Source organism: Patagioenas fasciata, chromosome 2 (assembly GCF_037038585.1).
Source record: "Patagioenas fasciata isolate bPatFas1 chromosome 2, bPatFas1.hap1, whole genome shotgun sequence".
Classification (NCBI taxonomy): domain Eukaryota; kingdom Metazoa; phylum Chordata; class Aves; order Columbiformes; family Columbidae; genus Patagioenas; species Patagioenas fasciata.
In genome coordinates, this window is record NC_092521.1 from 15099685 (window position 1) to 15121145 (window position 21461).

The 21461-nt window shown below is 37.9% G+C and overlaps 1 protein-coding gene across 8 annotated transcripts in view; it reads right to left on the reverse strand.

Moving 5' to 3' along the window:
* COL14A1 (collagen type XIV alpha 1 chain) overlaps positions 1–21461 on the reverse strand; it is a 125950-nt gene that overhangs the window by 44535 nt on the left and 59954 nt on the right. For 6 of the 8 annotated variants that reach the window (XR_011737348.1, XM_071803834.1, XM_071803832.1 and 3 more), the window contains 12 exons: positions 19285–19417; positions 18129–18200; positions 17204–17355; positions 12910–13039; positions 11714–11836; positions 10162–10311; positions 9397–9513; positions 7402–7548; positions 5107–5181; positions 3634–3773; positions 2302–2425; positions 1038–1181 (listed from right to left, as the gene is read on the reverse strand). Coding sequence is in view for 7 of the 8 variants with exons in the window: in XM_071803834.1 (XP_071659935.1) it covers positions 1038–1181; positions 2302–2425; positions 3634–3773; positions 5107–5181; positions 7402–7548; positions 9397–9513; positions 10162–10311; positions 11714–11836; positions 12910–13039; positions 17204–17355; positions 18129–18200; positions 19285–19417 (1507 nt within the window). In the remaining variant the exon portion in view is untranslated. The remainder of the gene's footprint in view (positions 1–1037; positions 1182–2301; positions 2426–3633; positions 3774–5106; positions 5182–7401; positions 7549–9396; positions 9514–10161; positions 10312–11713; positions 11837–12909; positions 13040–17203; positions 17356–18128; positions 18201–19284; positions 19418–21461) is intronic. The other 2 variants (XM_071803833.1, XM_071803831.1) reach the window with 1 other exon arrangement.

The window sequence follows — 21461 nt, forward strand, 5'->3', positions numbered from 1 at the left end:
ATATTGTGTTTAAGTTCGAATGAGGCCGAGGGACATTCCTCACTTTCTGTGGAGCTTTTAGCAGAACAAAACTTTGTTTTAATTATAATTTAACAACACCTTCAAGTCTCATTCAAGATCAGCACCTCTTTGCGCCGGTCTCTATCACAGATGCAAGTCAGCACCAGCTCCAATCTATCTGCAGCCTGAGCACACAGCAGGCACAATAGGGAACGACAGAGACGAAGTCACTTGGCCAAGGTGAGACATCCCTTGGGTCTGCAACCGAAGTCCCACAACATGCCGTCTCCTCTAGAGGCTGTTGCCAGTCTAATAGTTAATAAGGTGACTGCAAGTCTTACATGACAGTTGAATGTTTTTTGTTCATCTAAGACATAGACTCAAATTTAATAATAAATATGAGGTTTTCTTCAATACACTCTCCTATTTTGCGATATGATTTTATTTATGAAGGCCCTGAACTCAACGATTGCTCTGCCTTTCAGGAATCAGTAATATTCACTGGGAAATTTATAGCTGCCAAAGTCTAAAGGCATATAAAAAAAGCAAAAATGTAATTTCTTCTTAGATCTCCTCACATTAGAAGGATGATGGCTTTTTTCTTTCACCCTTTAGTTTTATTCCATGTGATACACTGGCCCCTTGGGTTTTGATAAAAACCTCAGCATCAGACACCTCTTGTACAGAAAACAAAACCATTCAGCTTGCTGGTAACCACAACACTACACTTCATAGATGACGGTCTCAGGATCATGTCCCCTAAATTCTTCATCATGGGAGCAATTCCGTTGGCTAGTACGTGATTTTAGCACTGCCGCCAAAATGAAAAGTAATAACGTTAATCACAAAAAAATTCCACAGTCAAACCACATCGTAGTGATATTCTGAGTTTCTCAGCATTTGCTGTCTGTTTTTTTCCAGGATTCCAGAAAATCTTCCTAAAGTAAAAGTTACCCTTATATCATGCTCACATTTAGGTAGTCACAATTAAAAAGAAAAAGGAAAATATGAATAGTTCTTAAAACTACACATTTTACCATCTAGTTGCATTTCTCTGGAGACCTTGTTCACATCGTCCTGTGATCGCCCATCAGTAATGACAACCAAAACCTTTGGAATGCCCCTTCTCATGCCTGCCTCCCCAGTAAACAAGACTTCTCTTGCATGTTTAATGGCTTTGCCTAGAACAGAAAAAATAGACAACATACTTTCGCTGTGACATAAATCCAATTTCTATTGGCTTCTCATGTCATATGGTAAACATCAAAGGAGATATCTCCACATTCTCTGTCTCAAAGTTGTCTACTCAGAGCTATGATTTAAGACCTGAATACTTATCATGAGACTGAAGAAAGCTGAGCACCTAACTATAAATGGATGTCAGGCAGAGCTTTTGGGTCCTCACCAGTCTGTAAATTGGTGCATTCTGTAGTTATTAAAATAGAAATTCAGCAAAGTTTCATTTTGACCTTAATCTTTACATTTTGATGGCTTTAGTCATCCATTTCTTCAATCCAGAAGGTAAAATTCAAGAGCATGACGTGTGAGAATGCATATTCTGTGCAATTTAGAGATAACAAAATCTTCCCTTACTGGATTGTACGGCACAGTCCAGGTAACAACTAGAAGTACCATTGTAGCATTTTCTTGAATAAATGGAAAATGTGTTATTTTGATACTGCTGAGACTGGATACAATGCAACAGCTGAAATAAATTTCTGTGCAGCCTGACAATAATAAAACATATGGTTTCTAATTAAAACAGATTTTAACCCTTCCAGTACTCAGCTTTAATGTCTTCATCTCAGAGAGCTATCTTAAGGGATTAATTAAAATGTAACTACTTTCAGTTAACAGACAGTGCAGTCTTAAAAATACCACTGAGGCTGACCTGTCCTGGCTTGTAACCTAACAGCTCCTCCACTCTGTCCACTGTTTCCATACATGCTCTGCAAGCTCCCTCCCACCTTCTCTCCCCTCCTATTTTTCCACTTGCTGAGCTGATTTCATATTACTCCCCAGTCATTCCCTTCTGCCTCCCTGCCTCTCTCCCCTCCTCCCTGATCCTCGACCTCACTGTTGCCCCGGGGGGTGAACACCCAGCAGTAGGTGGTGAAGGCTGTAAACTGCAGATTACAAAAACTTTCTAACTTCAAAGCCCAACCTTCCACCTCCAGTGTGCAGATACCATGTTCTCACTGGTGTTGCAGTGATATATTAAATCACTTGGCATATGGGAAAGAAATGCTGCACAGAGGGTAGCAGGGAGAAAATCTGCATCATAATCGTGATCTTTCTCACCTGTTTTTGTATTTCCTCCTTTGTAGGCTATTTGCTGAATAGCTTCAAGAAGAGTCTCTTTTGTTTTGTATGCATTCAATTTAAATTCTGTTCTGGGATCGTCACTGAATTGAATTATGGCCACCTGTGCACGCAGAAGACATGTTCATTACTAAAGCACCATCCAGTGTATGACCAAAAGTAAGCGAATCAGCGTATTTAAAACAAGGTTTTATCTTGTAACTTCGCTTCATCTTTAAATTGAAGCCACACTTTTTTTTTTTTTTTCTTTTTAAGCAGCTTTCACTAAAGAAAGTTTAATTTTACTCTCTGCAGCCTTGGCTGGAATCACTTTCTGGTTTCGTTTTGCAGCAAACAGGATGAGAAAAGTAAAACCCACTTTGGCAAAAGCACTCTCAGTTGAGCTCAAAAGCAAAATCCTTGTTACAGCTGCTCACATGTGTACAGTTACTCATACTCAGGGACTTCATTCAGTCTCCACAAATTAATAGCTGGACATAAGTAACCTAAGTTAGGGAGTAATACTGAAGCAAGTAAGAGAAAGATGTAAGAACATATTCTGAAATATTGCCTCTCCCAAATATGCTGCTACATGAATCCAGAGCCTGTATTTCAATATGATACACTGAATCCCTACAACTCACAAAACATACATTGAACTTCATATTCTGTAAGTGGCATCCCTGATTTAAGAGGAGCTATTTACATGCTTAAGCTTAAGCTTGTGCATAAGGTTCTGAAGCACAAGTTTCTGGGAAAATACTGAATAGGAAGAAACAGTAAAAACTCAGCATTTTTCAGGGTTTGGACAAGTTTGAAATAATTTTCAATGCTATCCCAAATTGCATATTATATAGGTAACACTTCAAACATGAATATATCTGCCAATATTTTATGGAGCAGATCCAAGCACCTCTCTAAACAAATACATAGGGAGAATGATATTTGCAAATATATTTTATTTCAAGCACTGTAGAGTCTGTAGACCATGTGATTTTAAACAAACAAATCTTTAATTTTCCTTAGCAATATCATTTTTACCACAGTGAGTACCAATACTGAAAACATTAATGCAACTTAAATCTAATTAGAATGATTTAGAGGTGACTGAAATTATACTTAGCCTTCATGCTAGCAAAATTCATATAATGAATTTCACTATATGGTGTGTAGAAAAGAAGATATTGAAAAAAATGCTGTCCTAAACCAGTTTATGTTTTCAAAAGAACTGTGAAATGGTGTCAATTACTTTTTGATTCATTTCACTTCTGGTGTTAGTCTAAAATACCCTGTCAAGTTCATATGCCCTCCACCTCTGTACATATTGATTACCTGTGTTCCATCAGGACCAATTTTATCCAAAGCTCCAACGGTGCTATACAGAAAGCTAATTATTTTATTGAAATTGTCATCTCCAATACTCCATGACCCATCCACCAGGAATGCTAGGTCAGCTTTGGCAGCTTTGCACACTGAGAAAGAGAAGAAAGTATTTCGGAATTAGAGTAATGAAACCTCCTCATGAAATCTCATAAATCACTTAAGAAAATCCAACTGTCATGAAAAGTCCTTGTTTAATGTTAGTTTAGAATGCTTTAGCAAACAGACCTGCTGGCATTGACTTCAGTGCAGGTGCAGAACCAGCTTTGCTCTGCAAGGTGTGCACGCTCTGCACTGGCAGATCCTATCGCAAGTTACGCGTCAAGGCTATAACAGTTCTTTAAAATCTCACTAAACATTTTCATTATTATTTAGGTTGTTAAGTAAAGTCACACAGGAACTTACACAATCCCAGACTCCTAGCATGACACAGTAAGGAAGACGAGAGAATCTCGACTGTGGAGGTTCCCAGTGGGAAACTGTCCATTCAAAAAGTTACCCTAAGCTCTGTAGTGCCCAGTGCTCACCCCTTTAACTGCACTTCTCAGAAGCAACACAGGTTTCCCCCATCTCATCTTATTCTAGCATGTTCTTGTGCAAAACGGCCAGCAGAGCTGTACATCTGCTCACACAGGCTGCTCACTCTTTCACGGGAACCTGGAACCTTCAACGCCCTATGGAACCCAAGTCTATTGCTGGGGGTCAGAAATAAACAGTCTCAAGGCAAAGCGATGTTTTTCAACATATCTCATCTTGAAGAAGAATGTTCATCTAAATCCAGAGAATGGGACAGGAAGTTGCATACCTGTATTTCTTGTTTTCTGTTGATTACTCCTTAGATTTTAAGAAAGTCTGTTGCTATGCAGTTCTAAAGCAGATACACAAGGTCTTTTTTTTTCTGTACTTACAAACTAAATTCTCAGTAGGTCAGTTTTCCCCACTGACTGCAAGTTGAAGGATTTGACCCTCAGTCTCCAACAATAATGCTCCCCTCACAGAAATACTTATGAGACTCTGTACAAAACACTACGTGTTCAAACGATGAACAGAAGGAAGTCTGTATTTAAAGAGAGAAGAGACCGAATGTGGCCAACACTCTTCTCATCAACTAAAGTAGACATATTTTTAAAAAACATGCTGCTTTAGAAGTTCAATCACCCTCAGACGCCTGTTTCAGGTGCAAAATATGTATGGTTTAGGAGTTCTGAAAAAACAAAATCTCACACTTATCAACCCTCCTTTCTGCACATTTCAACAATACAATAATGATGTCAGATTTTTAGCTCATTAAATTTAAGCCAGCTGCCTTAACAGTGTTGCTGTAGCAAATGCATTTTGAAATCTGATCTCCACACTTCTAAAATAGTGTCAGAAGCAGAAAAACACACCTTAAAATTATTATAAACCCACACAGGCAGCACTTACCCTCTTTCGCAGGAGGGATTGTCGGTGGCGGAGGTGGTGTTGAAGGTGTTGTTGGTGGTTGAGTTGGAAATGGTACTGAAGAATAAAAGGAAGGAATGTTTAAAAAATGTTTTAAATCCCTATATATTTTATTTATATTAAACACAGCATTTTCCACTCATTTCCACATTTAAAGTTCACTATCTGTAATCAATTAGTTATGTAAATGGAGAGAAAAGTATGTGAGCATGTGCATGTAACATCCTCCTGTACTGATCACTTGAAAAAGGATAATACTATTACACAGCAATTAATGGCTGCATTTCAGTGGGACTGATACAATGATACAACTGAACCACTACTGGAACTGCCTGTTTTTGGGTTTCCCTATTCTTGACCTAAATCCATAATTCATTTTGTAAAAGGTTAGCATCAGGTTCCTTTCTGACCACAACCAGTCCTTAGTCTCTTTGTACTAATACAAAGGTATTAGTACAAAATACAAAGACACTGTGCAAAAGCAAGCCAGTGCCCTCATTCCAAGCAGATCACAGCCTGCCCTGATGAAGATTTCCCTAAATTCTGTGGGAGACCTTATTATGCTTCCAGCTAGAAATGCGTTTTTGACCACAACTCGACAGGACCTGCCTGGAGCAACTTCTACTAAGCTTACAATACGGAGTTTCCAAAAATTGTCTCATCCTATTCCTGAAAATAAGCTTTGAAGTGACTGTCTCCCAGAAACCTAGCTGAATACATGATAACTGATTGACAGCTTTGCTGAATGCAAGAGCTCTGTTTAGTGCCTTTCAATATAGTCTTGGTTGAATTCTGAGAGATAACATACACAGACATTGACTTCCACAACTGCATATGAGGAAAAGTTACGCTTTCATTCAAGGACGTTTTCTCCAATTCTTTTCAATGAAATGCACATACGAAGCCACAGATGACAGAACATCATTCTTTCAAGACTATACTTGTTATTTACTAGAATATCTAAGTTACATTTATAAACAATGGATAGAGTTAGATACGACAACTCCAGAAAAGGCACCTATCTTTGGGAAAGGCTAGTGACAACAGGATTCACGACAAGCCTCATGTCCACATCCGAGCTGATTCCCTCTGCAGCAGATGTGGGCCTTCAACACTGGTTTCAACAAGAGAAAAGGTCAAGACTCTGAAATACCTACAATAAACTAGGGCCCGGGACCTCCATGGCCACAGAGAGAGCAGGATTGGATTCATTTAGAAAGGGTCACCTCTGCAGTAAGGGGACTTGAAAGGCTGCTCTCTGAGCACCAGAGACCTACAGGTCACCCTGAAGAGTGTCATCTTCTGAGGTGACACAGTCATTTGTCTGCATCATAAATCATCTTTCTCAAATGGATATGTAGGCCAAGGTGTGTTCTTCCTTATGTCTCTTAACTCCCAAAACTGCAGAGCACACAAAATCCATTCTTCCAAAGAGCTCGGCTTGTTCCTCACTGCTCTGAGAAGGTGTCCTGGACAACTGAGAAGCAGAGTCATGCACCTGTGCAAGTTCTTCCTGTGTGAAACCGTAAGTGTGGGAGTGTTCACCTAAAGAGGAAGATTATAAACACTGCCTACTCTGAAGAGCATTGTGGTGTATAGTAATATAGTATGAGAAGAAGGGTATCACTGAGAAAATGGGCTCTAAGAAAGAAAGAGATTATTAAAATATTCATTTTTTTCATCCTGTGTTTTGTTTTGCAGTATTTAGAGGAGGATCTTGCCTTCATAAACAGATGTGAGGTTTTCTGAGGGCTTGGTTTTTTGTGTGTGTGTTATTGAGAATAATAATGAAAAGATAGGTTTGTTTAGTTATTTAAAAATACATAAGTATTAATAGATTTGGTATCAAGGTCCTGTTTAACTGTAAATTATTCAGGCAGTGCTGAGATTTTACAATTTTACTAAATAACAAGAGCTGCAGGATAGAAAACTTTCTCTGTTTGCTTCATTTTTCTGGATTTATTTTTTTCCCCGAAGTCATAGATTTTCAGAGTATCCCCTAGTGGGACTTTTTATGATGAAAGCTAAAACCATCCTCCCTGTTTCATGCCCCTGAAGAAGTGCAGTACAGTTGGTGAATGTGACTTCACAAGTGACACACAGCAGCGGTGTCAGAATCCTGCACCTCTGTGGAGGAGTCACAATGTAGTTTAAAAATTAAAAACTCAGCTGAAGGAAACTGCATAGGAACAGCACATCTGTGGGCAAAGGGCAAAACACAAGGAGCAATCAGGCATTATTATCGCTGCTGGCTGAACTCTGATCTATTTTACTCACATGTTGTCTCCATGATGCTGACAGCAGGGCCCTCTATCTCCTGAAGCTGGGTATGAACACTGATTTTATATTCAGTTCCAGGCATCAGCTCAAAGAAACAATGTCTAGGTGTCCCTCCACCAAGATGTACTTCTCGCTTTTTCCCGTCTGGAATTGTAAAAGAGACCATTAAAACATTTCTTTATTGTTTTACTGAATCATGTAATTTAAGTCTGAAATAAGAAGGGGACATGACAGCAGATGAAGGGCAAGCTGTTGACATGAGTTAATAAACTACATGCTGCCTTATTTCTGGAAGTTCACCTCTGTGTAGAGGTCTCTGTAACATTTCATCCTTCCTATTAAGTAGGAGCTGAGGAATGTGTCAGACATCTGCAGGAAAAAAAGATGAATTTCACCCCATGCACTGAAGTTAATGAAAAACACTAACACTGTCATCAATGGGCTCTGGATGAAGTCCTAAATTATCAGAGTCTAATGAGGAATTCTTGCATTCTGTAATTCTACGGCATCCTTTGTCCATGCCTCTGGTTCTCAGAGGCTGTAATGTGCTTACTAATTGCAAGAGAGACTAAACTAGGTATTGTATTCCAGCTTCTGCTAGTAACCACTTAACAAGTTCGTTAAGGAATAGTATTTACAGTGTTCTAAAATTGATTCTGATAAATTCTGAATTGGAAAACATGTTGTCAATGGAAAAAAGCCAGGTACTGGAAATAGCATAAGGCATTTTTTAATAATAAGAAAATCATCAGCACAATTCATAAGGTGTAGCAGAAAGAACTGAAACACGACCAACTGATCTCATACTCTACAGAGTATACACGAAAAATGCCAAATGTCATTCACTGCCAAGGAAAAAACACCTGATGCTGATCAGGAGGTGTTACATTAGTATAAAAGAAAAATTGATCACTGCTTTAATGAGACACACACCTAATTTGACAATCAAAACTCTTCATGACAGACGTTAATAAGAATCAATTGTTCACACTTTTGCTCGTTCTGCTCACATTTAGGCTCTTTTGGCTCAGTTAAAACAACTCTGGAAGTTCTGTATGATGAAAACAGAATGTTGGCTAGGTCCCAGATGAGAAGAAAATCTGTGCTGTCTTGTGCCAGCCAAGATCTTTGTTTTCTGAACAGCTTGTCTATATTCTGGGACTTCAAATAAACAGTATTACCATCCATTTGCCATTCCACAGAAAGATCTTTAATTTTGCAACCGAATTAGTATTATTTTTCATGACACCTTTGTCAGATCCCATTAAATGTTATTAACTGAACTCCTCTCAAGTTATTAAAATTTCTAATTTGTCATAATTCAAAAGATCACTGATGTCTACAGGAGATAACAGTCTGCACAAATAGTGACTTCTCCATAACCTCTTCTGGCTACACCTGAGAATAATAGAGGTGGAAAAGGCTGCAATTCACCTTCTACACAGTCAGTGCTAAAAGCATCAAGACACCATATGTTGCCATACAAGAACATCTCATGTTTATGCAGAAGAGTAACATTACTACAAGCTATAATTAATGATCAACAGAATGAGAATAGACAAAACTGGACTCTGTGAGCACAATCTGGATTCAATCAGAGTTTTCCCTGCCCTTCTACCTGCCTCTTGTGTCCATCCTAGTCCTACAGAGCTGTCACTGACGGTTTATTTACAATCCTAGATGTACTCAGTTCATCCTTCATCCACCTTCTGTCCTTCACACCAGTGAAAAGCTCGGATAATCACTTATCTTCTGCTGACAGACAAGACTCCCCCCAATAAAAAGGACAAGTTATCAACATCTGTTTGATATAAAAGGACAGCAATGCTACTTCTACTCCTGAAACTTTCCATGTGAACACAACTCTCTTTCATTCATCATTTCCAGTATTTCAAGAGCCAGGCTACAGGTCAAACTGCATACAGTTACTTAACTTAAGCAATTCAGTTCTCTAGGTTAGGCTGTAGGTACATATTGAATGATGTGACTTACCTACAAGGGATTCTATAACTACCCTATATGCAGTAGCATGTCTGTGAAGCTGCCACTGAGCACAGAGGCTCGTCATGCGGACTTGATAGGAATCCAAATTTGTCACACCCAGGTGCACTGAAAATTAAATACCCAAAAATCAAATTTACACCTCTAGTAAGACATACAAGAAAAAAATTACAAATGAACTGTAGTGAAACACTTGTCCCAATTTATTTTTAACAAGTAAATTCAAAAGCCACTTAAAAAAAAGGCAATAAAATCCAAAACAGGAAGGAAAAAAAAAAAAAGTGAATCTTTTGATGAAAAGTTAGGAACTTAATTCAGTTAAGACTAAATAATGAACACTGGTAAAAATTCAGTTACTACAAACAAGTATAAAAATATCATTATAACAGCAATACTTCTGTCAAAATCTAATTTAAAAGTAAGCTTTAGCTATATAAAGACTAAATCTTATTATATATACGGAGCTAGACCAAAAAAGGCTAAATCTACTTTCCATTAAGGAGATTTATATCTACTACTAAACAAACATGTTTGGCTGATAAATAATAGCATCTGCTTTATTATCCCTGTCCTGCTAGCATGCAGCAGATTATCTTAAAGCCTGATAAAAACAATAGAGTTTCATTTCAGGAAAAAAAAACTTGCACACAACTGAGAAAGTCTTCCACGTGAAAATTTATACAGAGAGCTGCACAAAGCCATAGTTATAGCAAAAAACAGCCTGTAGAGATCTGAATAGCATGAAATCATTCTTACAGGTTTTGGCTACGCCTGTTAGGGCATCACTGAAGCCTGTTGAGTATGAGGCAAATACTTTAACACTGTACTCCGTTCCGCTGAAGAGATTTAGAATGAGAATGGTATTAATATCATCCCCTACAAAGGTCTCCAATGCAGGACCAGGAACTGCAAAAAAAAAAAAAAAAAGCAAACAATTTTCTCATCTGTTGAATTAGCAGGTAGTTTAAACAAATTTTAAGACCCATTTAAAATTTTATGATCTTCTAAAGTTACTCCTGTTTTTTTCTTTTACCAAACACAAAAACAAAGACACTCCACTCAGTCCTTGCATGGACAGAGGCCACAATACACTTAGGAAATTCAGCAGTGGGATTCATTAGGGCAGGGCTAGACACTGGCATCTGTTAAGACTCTTTTGTTCTGCTTCAGTGACTTACTACTGCCCTAAATAGGCAGCCAAAGATCTCCTCAGCTTGACGGTGTGCCAGGACCAACGGGGGGACAGCAGACGCCAGCCAGCAAAACAGTCCCTACAGGGTTCTTATACAACAGCATCATTTAACACTGTGTAAAAATGATAAGGAAAATAGAAAAGAATAATACTTTCCCAATTCAGAACTGCAAACAGCTCCTTTGTCACCTCTCAGCTGTTCTGGATATATTCCAGAAACCAGGCAATAGTGTCATCTTTGGACAGTATTTAGTCCCTTAATGGTCACACATTTGTGTTTTGTGCTCAATAGAGGACCATGATTTTCTAAAAAAAACTCAAAGGAAGAGGTGTGCCTTGTCTAGCTGAAATGTGCTGGTGGGCAAGGGATGCGACACAAACAAAATGGACAACAAATAAAATGGCAAGATTTTTGGGGAGATGTAGGGAGGGGGAAAAAGTCAAGGAAACTAAAGCTTTGTTTGCATTGTAAGGGGAAGAAAGTTGAAGGACAGGAGAACTCAGAAGAGAGGTAAAGAGCAAAGGTAGTCTCTGAAATAAATAGAAAGAGCAATGGTAAAATGACATTAAAGGATAGACTGAAAGAGTCGGTTTTGATCAGCCATAAGATGGGAAGTCTAAGGGGGAATCTTACTGCTGCCCACACCTACCTAATGAGAAGGGGTAGAGAAGACAGACACAGAATCTCTTCTGAGGCAAACAGGAAGATGGTAAGAGAAAACAAAATTTGCAACAGGGGAAATTTTGGTTAGATATTAGGAAAAACAATTTCACAGTGAGTGTAGTAAAAAACTTCAACAGATGCCTAGAGAGGTTTTGAAATCTGCATCCTTGTGGATACTACAAACATGACTGGACAAGGTCCAGAGAATCCTTTTCTAAGCTGGCCCTGATTTGATCAAGGAGTTGGACCAGATGATCTCTAGAGATCCCTTCCAACCTGCATCATTCTGTGACCGTGAAGCTCTCATTTCAAAACCTGAGACACCCAAATAATAGCACTTTCAAGGCTGTAACTGCAACTGTATGATTTAAGTACCAAATTCAGCAAAAGGTGATGTGAGGACATTGTACAATCAAAACCAAAAGACCAAAGAATTCAGTTTAAAAACTCACTGTTGATAGGCTTGTAGACAATCCTGTAACCCATTGTGGGTGACGGTGGGGCGTCCCAACTGATACGTAATCTGTTGTACCATTCATCTGAGACACGCAAATTTCTAGGAGCAGACAAGGGTACTGAAAAGAAACCAAACTGAACTCTTACAAGTTTATCTCATACAAGCACAGGCATAAAACTTAACACATGCACGTGAAAATAGTGAGATAGCCAGTACTCTCACATTTACATTTAAAAATGCCAGAATGAAAGTCTTCAATCAAATTCTTCCTTGGTATTAATGCTACTGGATTAATATTGATATATTTAAGAAAGTTATACCAAGTTATACCAAGGATTAATTATTAACTTTGTTCAACAAACAATGAATTTTCCAATTAGTTCCCAACTTTGTCCCTACATTAAAAAAGTAAGATAATTCATAGATAATTATCTTTTATTTACATAGTTTCTTTCAATCCAAGTGCACTGAAGTTTTTAATGTATAAATCATGCTCTTGTGAACACTTACTGCTTTCAAATGGAATCAAAGGAATGATTTACAACTGATTTAAGTGTCTGCACAAATAGCACTTCAATTTAGGCAGGAATTATGTAAATTAGGAGAATAGTTCAATAAAATTACACTGTCATGACCAGCAGCGCACAATAAGATTATTTTTTTGCCAATATACAGTAGAGAGGGAACTTAAGCTACAGCTGAGTAATCTTTTGGTACTTGGTCAAAGCTCTAGAGATAATGCAATCACTTTTATAGAAAGTTCAGCAGCATTTCTAATTTCTACTTTCTAATGACCTTTAGAAAGTAATGATCTCACACAAAAGAAAATGTAACAGTACAATGGTTGATTTGATTCTATTCCAGCAGGCATTGTTTACTTTATTTTCTGCATTAGTTGGCTCGGCCTTGGTAGGCTAACTATCAAGGACTTAACAGCTTTATTACTCAACAAGTTTCTGCAAACTCACAGTATTTGAATATAAAATATAATTTATCAATTTAGAAGCAACCCATTGTTTATAAATCACTGAACCAATCTTAATATAAAGTTTGAGTCATATAAGTAATGCAAAATAAGCCATCATTTATACTGAAATATATTACTACAGTCAAGGAAAAAGGCCAAAAGAGTGAGCCTTTCTTCATTCATACCCCAGCCGAAGACAAGCAGGAAGTTTGTATAATACTTACAAGTTTTGCCAGGAGCCGAGACACTGACGCCCTCCCCATCAGAATAGATGGGAGTGATGGTAACTTTGTATTCTGTGTCAGACAGCAGAGGCTGAAGCAGAAGAGTGTTTTGTCTCCCAGGCACCATCACCTGGATGGTCAGAAAAACAGAAACCATCAAGCTTAACGACTAGGGCCAAAGGCTTTTTATATCCTACATGATCTCTGACACCACATTCCACTGGTATTGCTGTATAGCTTCCATTTTTAGATATTTCTGATACTCAATGGTAAAATAATAAGATTATCCATGCTTTTAACAGATCTTCTAGTTATACCTGACTAAAATAAAAAGGAGAATGCACCTATAGAATAAAACAGCTTTATATTAAACTTGTGAGCCACTACAGCCCCATTGTGCTGGTTTAGCTAGGACAGAGTTCACTTTCACAGGAACCTGTGAGAGGATGCAGCCAGGACAGCTGGCCCAAACTAGCCAAAGGGATGTTTGACACCGTGTGACACCACACTCAGTAGAAAACTGGGGGAAGCTGGCTGGGAGAGGAACTCGCTGCTTGAGGAATCGCTGCTGTCTGGAACTTTGTTTTTGGGGACTGGTGGTGAAGTGCAGTGTTGTTTGAGTGAAAAGCGTGGTCCAGTGTTTGCAATCACTGCTCGGAGAATCATTGTTCAGCACCAGGCTGAGCATCGGTCTTCTGGGTTGGTGAGCGATTGCATTGTGTATTCCTTGCCTTATATATTCTCTCATTGTTATTGCTTTTGTTGTTCACCTGTTCCTCTGCGGTTCTCTTAAACTGTTTTTATATGATTCCCAATTCTCCTCCCCATTCCCTTGGGGAGTGGGGAGAGGGGTAAGTGAGTAGCACGTGGTCCTAGTGCTGGCTGGAGCTAAACTACAACATCCGTAAACCACTGGTACTATATGGATGGTTAGTACAGACAGAATAAATCCTCTAATTGTATTTATTCTTGCTATGAATATGACTGTCCAAAGATATGCTCATTAATAAAAGTTGATTGTTAATGCTCTTTGGGGACAGAAAATCCTCCTCCTCTTTGGAGGAAGGAAAATGAATTCAGGAAATTGGGAAGCATGAACCAAGCAAGTAGGAATAAAACATGTTTGTCCCATCTGCATCTAGTCTGGGGACAAGCAAATGAAGTTAGCCATTTAGGAGCGGAAGTAGGAGTACATCCCACAAATAGCAGAGGGTCCAAAACTGCCATGAAACATGGAAGATCTGCATCAGAAGTCCAACCAGGCAACCCAGTAGAAGCAGAGAAGTTGTAGAAATCCATCCAGGCAGTTTTGGGTGTGCTAGAGCAAATGTTTCAAACTGCTGAATTGAGCACTGCTTCTTGTAATGAAGTACAAGGTCTGGCCACCAGCATCTATTTCTGAAATTCTTCAATAGATTAGGATATTTTAGCCAGAGCCCCAAAAACTAGTATCATAATAGTGGTGGTAGAGGTGCCCAAGTAAAGCCTTGAAATCTTTTAACTTGTCAGTAAAATTTTAATCTCAGAGATCCTCCAAAGTCTGAATGGGAGCTACCTAGTATGTAGAGCAGACATAGTAAAAATGAGAAACTAATGCTATGTTTCATGCACCAAACTTGTGCTATGAAGTAACATTGTTGGAAGCAACAGTGCCAAGATCCTATCTCATTTTGGACCCTCCCTGGCCCATGTCTGTTGTGTGAAACTATCATCTGAGCCAGCAACCACACATATTTGGCAAGAAGTTGAGAGATCTATAGGCCTTTTGAGCTCAAGCGGGAAAAGCAGAACATGAGCCTAAAGTATTTTGTTGTTTTAAAGAAGACTGATGCGTCTGCTGAGGGCAAAGTTTTCTGAAGCATATACTCAGAGAAGAAAGCTCTCACCAGTTTTAACACTCCAGGATACATTCTAATTTTGGCAAGTGATACACAGAAGGAAATTAAACTAGCATACCCAGGTGTTAAGCCTTGTCAAAAAGTACTTCATTGATTAAAGCTGGACAAAACCATCTAAATAGTTGTGCATGAAAGATTTCCATGCTAAACTCTTCCGTACATAAACCCAAAACATACAAACTATGTTTTGTTGTTGTTTTTTAGAAGAGGGGACACAAGCATTGAGAACTCTCTCTTTTCCACATGTGCACATTGGAGATCTACAGAACAATATAGTTTTCAGCAGTGAGAAACATTCTTGGCTTTAAGGAAAAAAAAAATAAAAAATATGATCCTTCCAGTATGTACAGCACACCCAAGAACATACGTGCAATTGAGAGCTTGACCCTTCTGTAGTGAAAAGTATCCTATTACATTTTCTAGTCCCCGACCTTCAGCCAATTGCATGTGGGATTAAAAAACTTATTAATATTTTTATGGAAAGGGAGCCAAAAAACTTAAGCGTCCACCACAGAATTGTCACGCTATCGTATATTTAAGCCCAAATTCCACAAAACTTTTTGGTTCTTCTTAAGAAATGTACTTAAACATATAAACAGTCCCCTAAAAACTGAATGTCTGTGTCTTTCCATTGACATCTGTGTTGCACCTCTCAGGTGCTTGAAGCCACATGATAAAACACATTCCTTCCATTTAAAATGTGCTTAATTTTTCCTACAATCTTACATCATTCCTTATTCAGTAAAGTATTTAGACACATGATTAATTTCAAAGATTAAACATGTAGTCAATCTGTTTGCTGAATTGTGACCAAAGATTATAAGACTTGAGAGTGTGCTTAAAATTAAATAATTTGCGGAATTAGAGCCAAGATACCTCCCTAATCTTACAATTTTATAATTTTCCTTAATGAGCTTTTGGGTCAACTCTAATATCCTTCAGATAGCCAGAATGTGAATGCCCTTCCTACAGTATTGATTTCCTTTTAAAATTACAGTCGTTGAATACTAAAACAGAACTACATTTATATCATGCAGATGAATATGACTGAGGTTCCTAAAGCTGAAACAGTAAATCTGGGATCTGAACTTCAGAAACTTTGGGTTATTGTTGGAAAAACAATTTGTGCCATCATGCTGTGCAAGTTTGCCACTGTATCATATACTATATTATAATACAGTCAAGGAAATTCATAAAGCATGTTTCCACTCCAAAAGGAAACCACTATATTTAAAGTTCATTTTCAGATTATAGTTGAAAGAGATGGCTAAAAGTAATTTTCTAGCACAGACTCATAAAAGATGAATGAAACCAAAATGAAAAAAGACTGATTCATATTTTTCTAGAAAAAAGATATTCAAGTAACACCTTGTAATATTTTTAATCCATATAGTCTGATACAGGGCTAAAAATGTCAGCTACTAGACATGCAAGAATATCTCATATTTTCGATATAACTGTTCTATGAACAGAAGTGAGCCACATGACAGACATAGAAGGAGAGTGATATGGGGAATATTTCTGCATTCTCAGCTATTTACTAAGAAAATAACCTCAAATTATACAATTGAATCTCTTAAATGTATCTACATAGAGCTATCTCAAAATTTCCCCAATTTTTTCTTTTTTTTTTAAAGTACTTTGCCTCCCAGAATACTGAAATTATCTCAAAAATTGTGATACATTAAAATACAGCTAGAGCTTTTATTATTTACTATATGCACAAAAGAGTACACATAGCACTCTTCATTCTTTCAAATATTTTCCAAAATCTTGATCACCAGAAACTTTTTTCGTGTAAGACAATTTTAATTTTGATCCTCACATGGTATTAGAAAGATAACAAATATTCTTAAGCTCTAGATTAAAAAGTCCTGTCTTTATTGTGACACGTTGAGGTTAATGAGCAATATGAAAACTCTGCATTCAAACTTCAATTATGTTGTTTTAGCATAAAATGAGACTTTTAGAGAGAGAACAAAATCACTGAAGGGAAAAAAAAATATTTAATATTGTCCTGTACAAACATTTAGGATTTTTAAACCACAATCTCAGGGTAGAAAAAGGCCTAGGAGTAAAAAAAATTCCAAAACAGAAAACTCCCCCAGATTTAGAGAAATTTTTAAAATACAGGAAAAACAGGACAGGCATCTAGTCTTTTAACTATGATTTCTTGAAACATCTGTGTGACTGGGCCTTGATCTTACATTTGACTGCTGTTGCCTGCACTACAGCAGGCCCTATACGATTAAAACTTCGAAGTTCAGTCCCACAGTAACACCAAATATGGCTCTTTTACTAATTGCAATGTGACTGTTGTAAGGAGAGATCATGCCTTAGCAATTATTAAATAAACTTTTCAAGCTTATGAAGCCATTCACAAAACCCATACAGACCATTCTTACCGCTTCCTCAGCACGGTCACCTTTCGCAGTGAGGTAGGTCACTCGGAACTGCTGAACATTGTAGTCTGAAATTTCCCACATCACTCTCAGACTTGAGGTTGTTTCATCATCTATAACAAGGTTTCTGATTCCTGTTCGAAAAACTAAAGTCAAAAGTAACTTATTTAGTATTTTCTCAACTCCATTTTTTATATTTTAAATTGTGCTAATTATCACCAGGTAGCTGCAAGCTCTACGGAACTCATGGTGGGTCTGCAGATCCATGGTGGGGCAAACCCATACAGGTCAGTCATACTCGGGTTTAATAACATAAAAACTTTAACTATTTAATAAAATAATAGCTATCCTATACTGCCATTAACATATATTACCCTATTTGCTTTGTTTATATTACTCGGCTTATGGAGGTTTAGAGTAACCAAAACTCCACTGCAGAAGATAAATACTCCAGAACCGTTGATCCTTAAAAGTCAGTTTTTCTAATTCCAGGGAAAACAAACAGAACCCTCAAAAGTAAACAAAATTCTGAATAGTTTCCAAGCTCATATTTATAAAGGGAAAGACAGAGCTGATTTTTCCAAATTAGTCTCTGTATTCCTATGTGGTATCACTGGTATCATTCAGAGTCCCTATGCTGAGTTAGAGGTTGGCTCCATCCACACACGGCACGTGCAGGATGTTGGCCACATGCCAAACGGTGCTGAAGGAGTGTGACTTTGTGGACCTTTCACCGGTGATGTCCCTTGCTTGAGGTCTGCATCTCCTCATGGTCTGCCATGGCAGTGTGCTGAGCACACGGACCATCAGGAGCTGGGGTTATCAGCTTCTTTGTAATATCACAGCTCTCTGCATCTGGGTGTGCTTGTGAGGGCCGTTTGCTTTTTGCATTTAAACTGTTGATATTTATTCTATTTACCTGCTGTGGTGGGCTTAGATGTTGCGGTACTGGCAGTAGTCACTGTGGTAGGTATTGCAGAAGTCATTGCAACTGAAAAACGATACTCAACTCATTAACAATTCAACAAGGCATCGAACACACAGTATTTATCTTGCATTTCTAACTATCACAATGAAACTATGTGCTCACACCTACAAGTATCCCACACACTTCAGGCATTTCAGATGCTACAAGGGATCTATTCATTCAGTTTTCTTTAGGCACAGACATTTGCAGGATTAGCACTCAGATCTACAGATAAAACATAACTATAAACTGTACCACTAATTAAGAATGCATATAGTTTTCCACATTTCTGGCTGAACTATGCATCATGAATTCCACCTTGACCATTTGTTAAGATTGTCAGATTAATTAAATTGAAAGTTTTTTAAGAGTGCTTCACTTCTGTCCAAGTAAAAACCAGAAAGTACACTTAGCAACACTGGGCAATGTAAGCATCGTTTGGATGGGTAAGGGCTTCTTGTCTTAACAGAAGGTTCAAGATTAAACTTTTTTACTTAACTAAGTCATTAACTGTAAAAAGAGATTAGATAGAGCAATCTACTGACATGCTGGCCACTGTTTTGATCATTAGCTATCAAATACACTGTACATGATTTTGAAATTTTATCGTTGTTACTTCCATGTTAATGTCACGGGATGCCTATGTAAACTTGGACCACTATTTCAGCCAAGAGTGAATTCACCTCTAGCGAGAATAAATTAAATAAATAAGAAAGAATAGGGTATACTATAAATGCGAAACATCTTAAATGAAATTCTGGTTAATTATTTACTTTAAAACATTTATTTATCCCTGAAATCTAATACATCTTCCCATAAGGAACCAACTGAATATTGAAATGTAGGATGGAAGAACATCTACCTAGATTTAAAGGTTATTAATACCAGAGCTCAGACAGGGAGCCAAACCATCATTTTGATTCAGTGCTGTTTACCACATAATATTAAATAAGAAGAAAATAGAGTCAGTAAAGCCCTCGTGCTAAGCTACCACATTTTTCAACACTATAGCTACGCAAAGATGGACCATATTTTAAAGATAAGATATATGCATTATATTTAAATCACTTAAACTTCTCTAAAAATCACAATGAAGAGTTTGTCTCACATGTAGCTCCAAGAACAGCAACAGCTTCACTTTCACTGTCATCATCAAAAACTGCCAGCAAGGAAACTTCATATTCTGTGTTGGGCAACAAACCCTCAATAACATGACTGTCTGCTTCTCCATTTATGACAACCTAAGTATTAATAACACAGCAAGATTAAAGAAAATCAGTTCTGCATTTGATTAATTTATATGAATTGACAGAAAGAAAGAAAATGGATTCTCCTTTAAGATAAATTAAATCTGTGTTCAGATCTGCACAAAGAATTTATTAGCTATGTTGAAATAAAAAGATTCACAGAATACACCCAGAAAAAACACTGTTAAGAATACTTAAAATGTATTCATTATTTTGTGGCTGGCCTGATTATTCTCATATGTAGTCTTGTACTTCCACTCAGAACTAATTAATTGCTAAAGCTGACCATGTGCATTTCATTTGAAAATCACTGAAATTCAAAACATTCATCAATGAAAACACCATAACATTCATTCATATTTCTCCCATTCAAGCACTCTTATGACAAATGTGTTAGGCATCTCCACAGCCTTATAAAATGCTGCTTCTACATCAGAATTATAATCCAGGTTACAGTTCTATACATCTGAATGTGACTTGAAAAATGTTTGCTGCAGACTTGGGGGTTAGGGGAGATGTGCTGGCAAAAAAAGTTTGCTATATGTTGTGATTTTTTAAATAGTAATTTTCCATATTTCTATCTATGACAGCAGCAGAAGATTCACATGTGCAATGTTAATGGTAAGCAGAAAATCTCACTTCAGACTTTTGTAGGTTTCATTTATTTTATTGCAAGAGATCAACAGACAGGCAGGAGTTAGAGCTAAAGGGACTGTAAACAGAATGTGAGAAACCTGAGTAGTAATTCTGCCAAAACAGGGTGACTGGTTTCAGGGTTACGCAGACAGAAACTACAATTAAACAAACTTTCTCTAGGATAATACTGCAAGTTTTTAAAGGTGGCTGCTGTATACACAGAATCAAAGTAAGGCTTACAATGGAAATCAAACAATAGATGTATGCTGCATAAAAATCTACTACAGCAGTTAGCAGAAACACTGAATCACACTTTATTATTTTAGTTACCACAGGAGATTTCCTGAGTTGGTTCTAGGGAAGAGGGACTCATAAAACAATCACAGACCTTCTGAACTCAGATACAGAAAACAAAAGCAGAAAGAAATTAGTTGGGGCCATGTTTTCAACAACTATCAAAGAATGAATTAGGCACCCCACACTGCAGACTTTCTGGCACAGATTTTCTTGGGAAAATTTCAGAAACTAACTTGAGTGATTATAGCTGAATATCTATACATAGTTAGATGTGTATTTGTCTTGCACGTTACTTCGGCATACTTTCTGAAGCATAACTTCTGTCACCCTCCACTCCCTGCTAATTTAGCTCACGGAGAAGACCACAAAGGAAAACGAACACAAAGTGCTGAACTTTCAACTGGAGAGGACAAATAACAGAAGCAGGAACAGTAACAAGCACATCAGTATAACAGCATGCATTCTCTACTGTAACCTAGAAATAAAAGGTCACTCTTACATTTATTCTGGCCCTTCAGCACTAACACCCCACTAAACGTCCCACACCCGCCAGCCGTGTGGGTGCAATTGTCACCACCACCCCCTGACCCCACTCAGCTAATTGGCAAGTTGGGTCTTGGGAGAAAGGCAGAGGGAGCGCATGTCATCGCTCTGCATGACTGATCACTTAGCTGGGAAAGAAGCTTAAAGAGGCACCAGCCTGGAGGTATTGTGCTGTCCTAAACCTGACCCCATTAGAGAGGTCACGCAAGGAGAATAAGAAAGCAGCTCGGGTATTTTTAATATTTCAGTGTACTAAACTATTAGGGCCTCCAGCAGTTCTTAAGGAATGCAATGAACAAGTGGAACCTTAACAGTTTAAATCTTTCGTGACCATTTATGCTCACACTCAAAGAACACAGATATCATAAATCTCACTTGAAAAATGCATGTGGCTTGAAGGGATTCACTGACAGCCACTCTCTGGAACTTAGAAACAAATCAGTTCACCTACTGCAGGAGAAAATGCTGGGGGCTGACCTGGGCTCACTCACTCATCTGCCAACTCCTTTTCCCTGCTCACTCCTGAATTTCTATCTTTCTTGCATGACTACCTCTTGCTGGG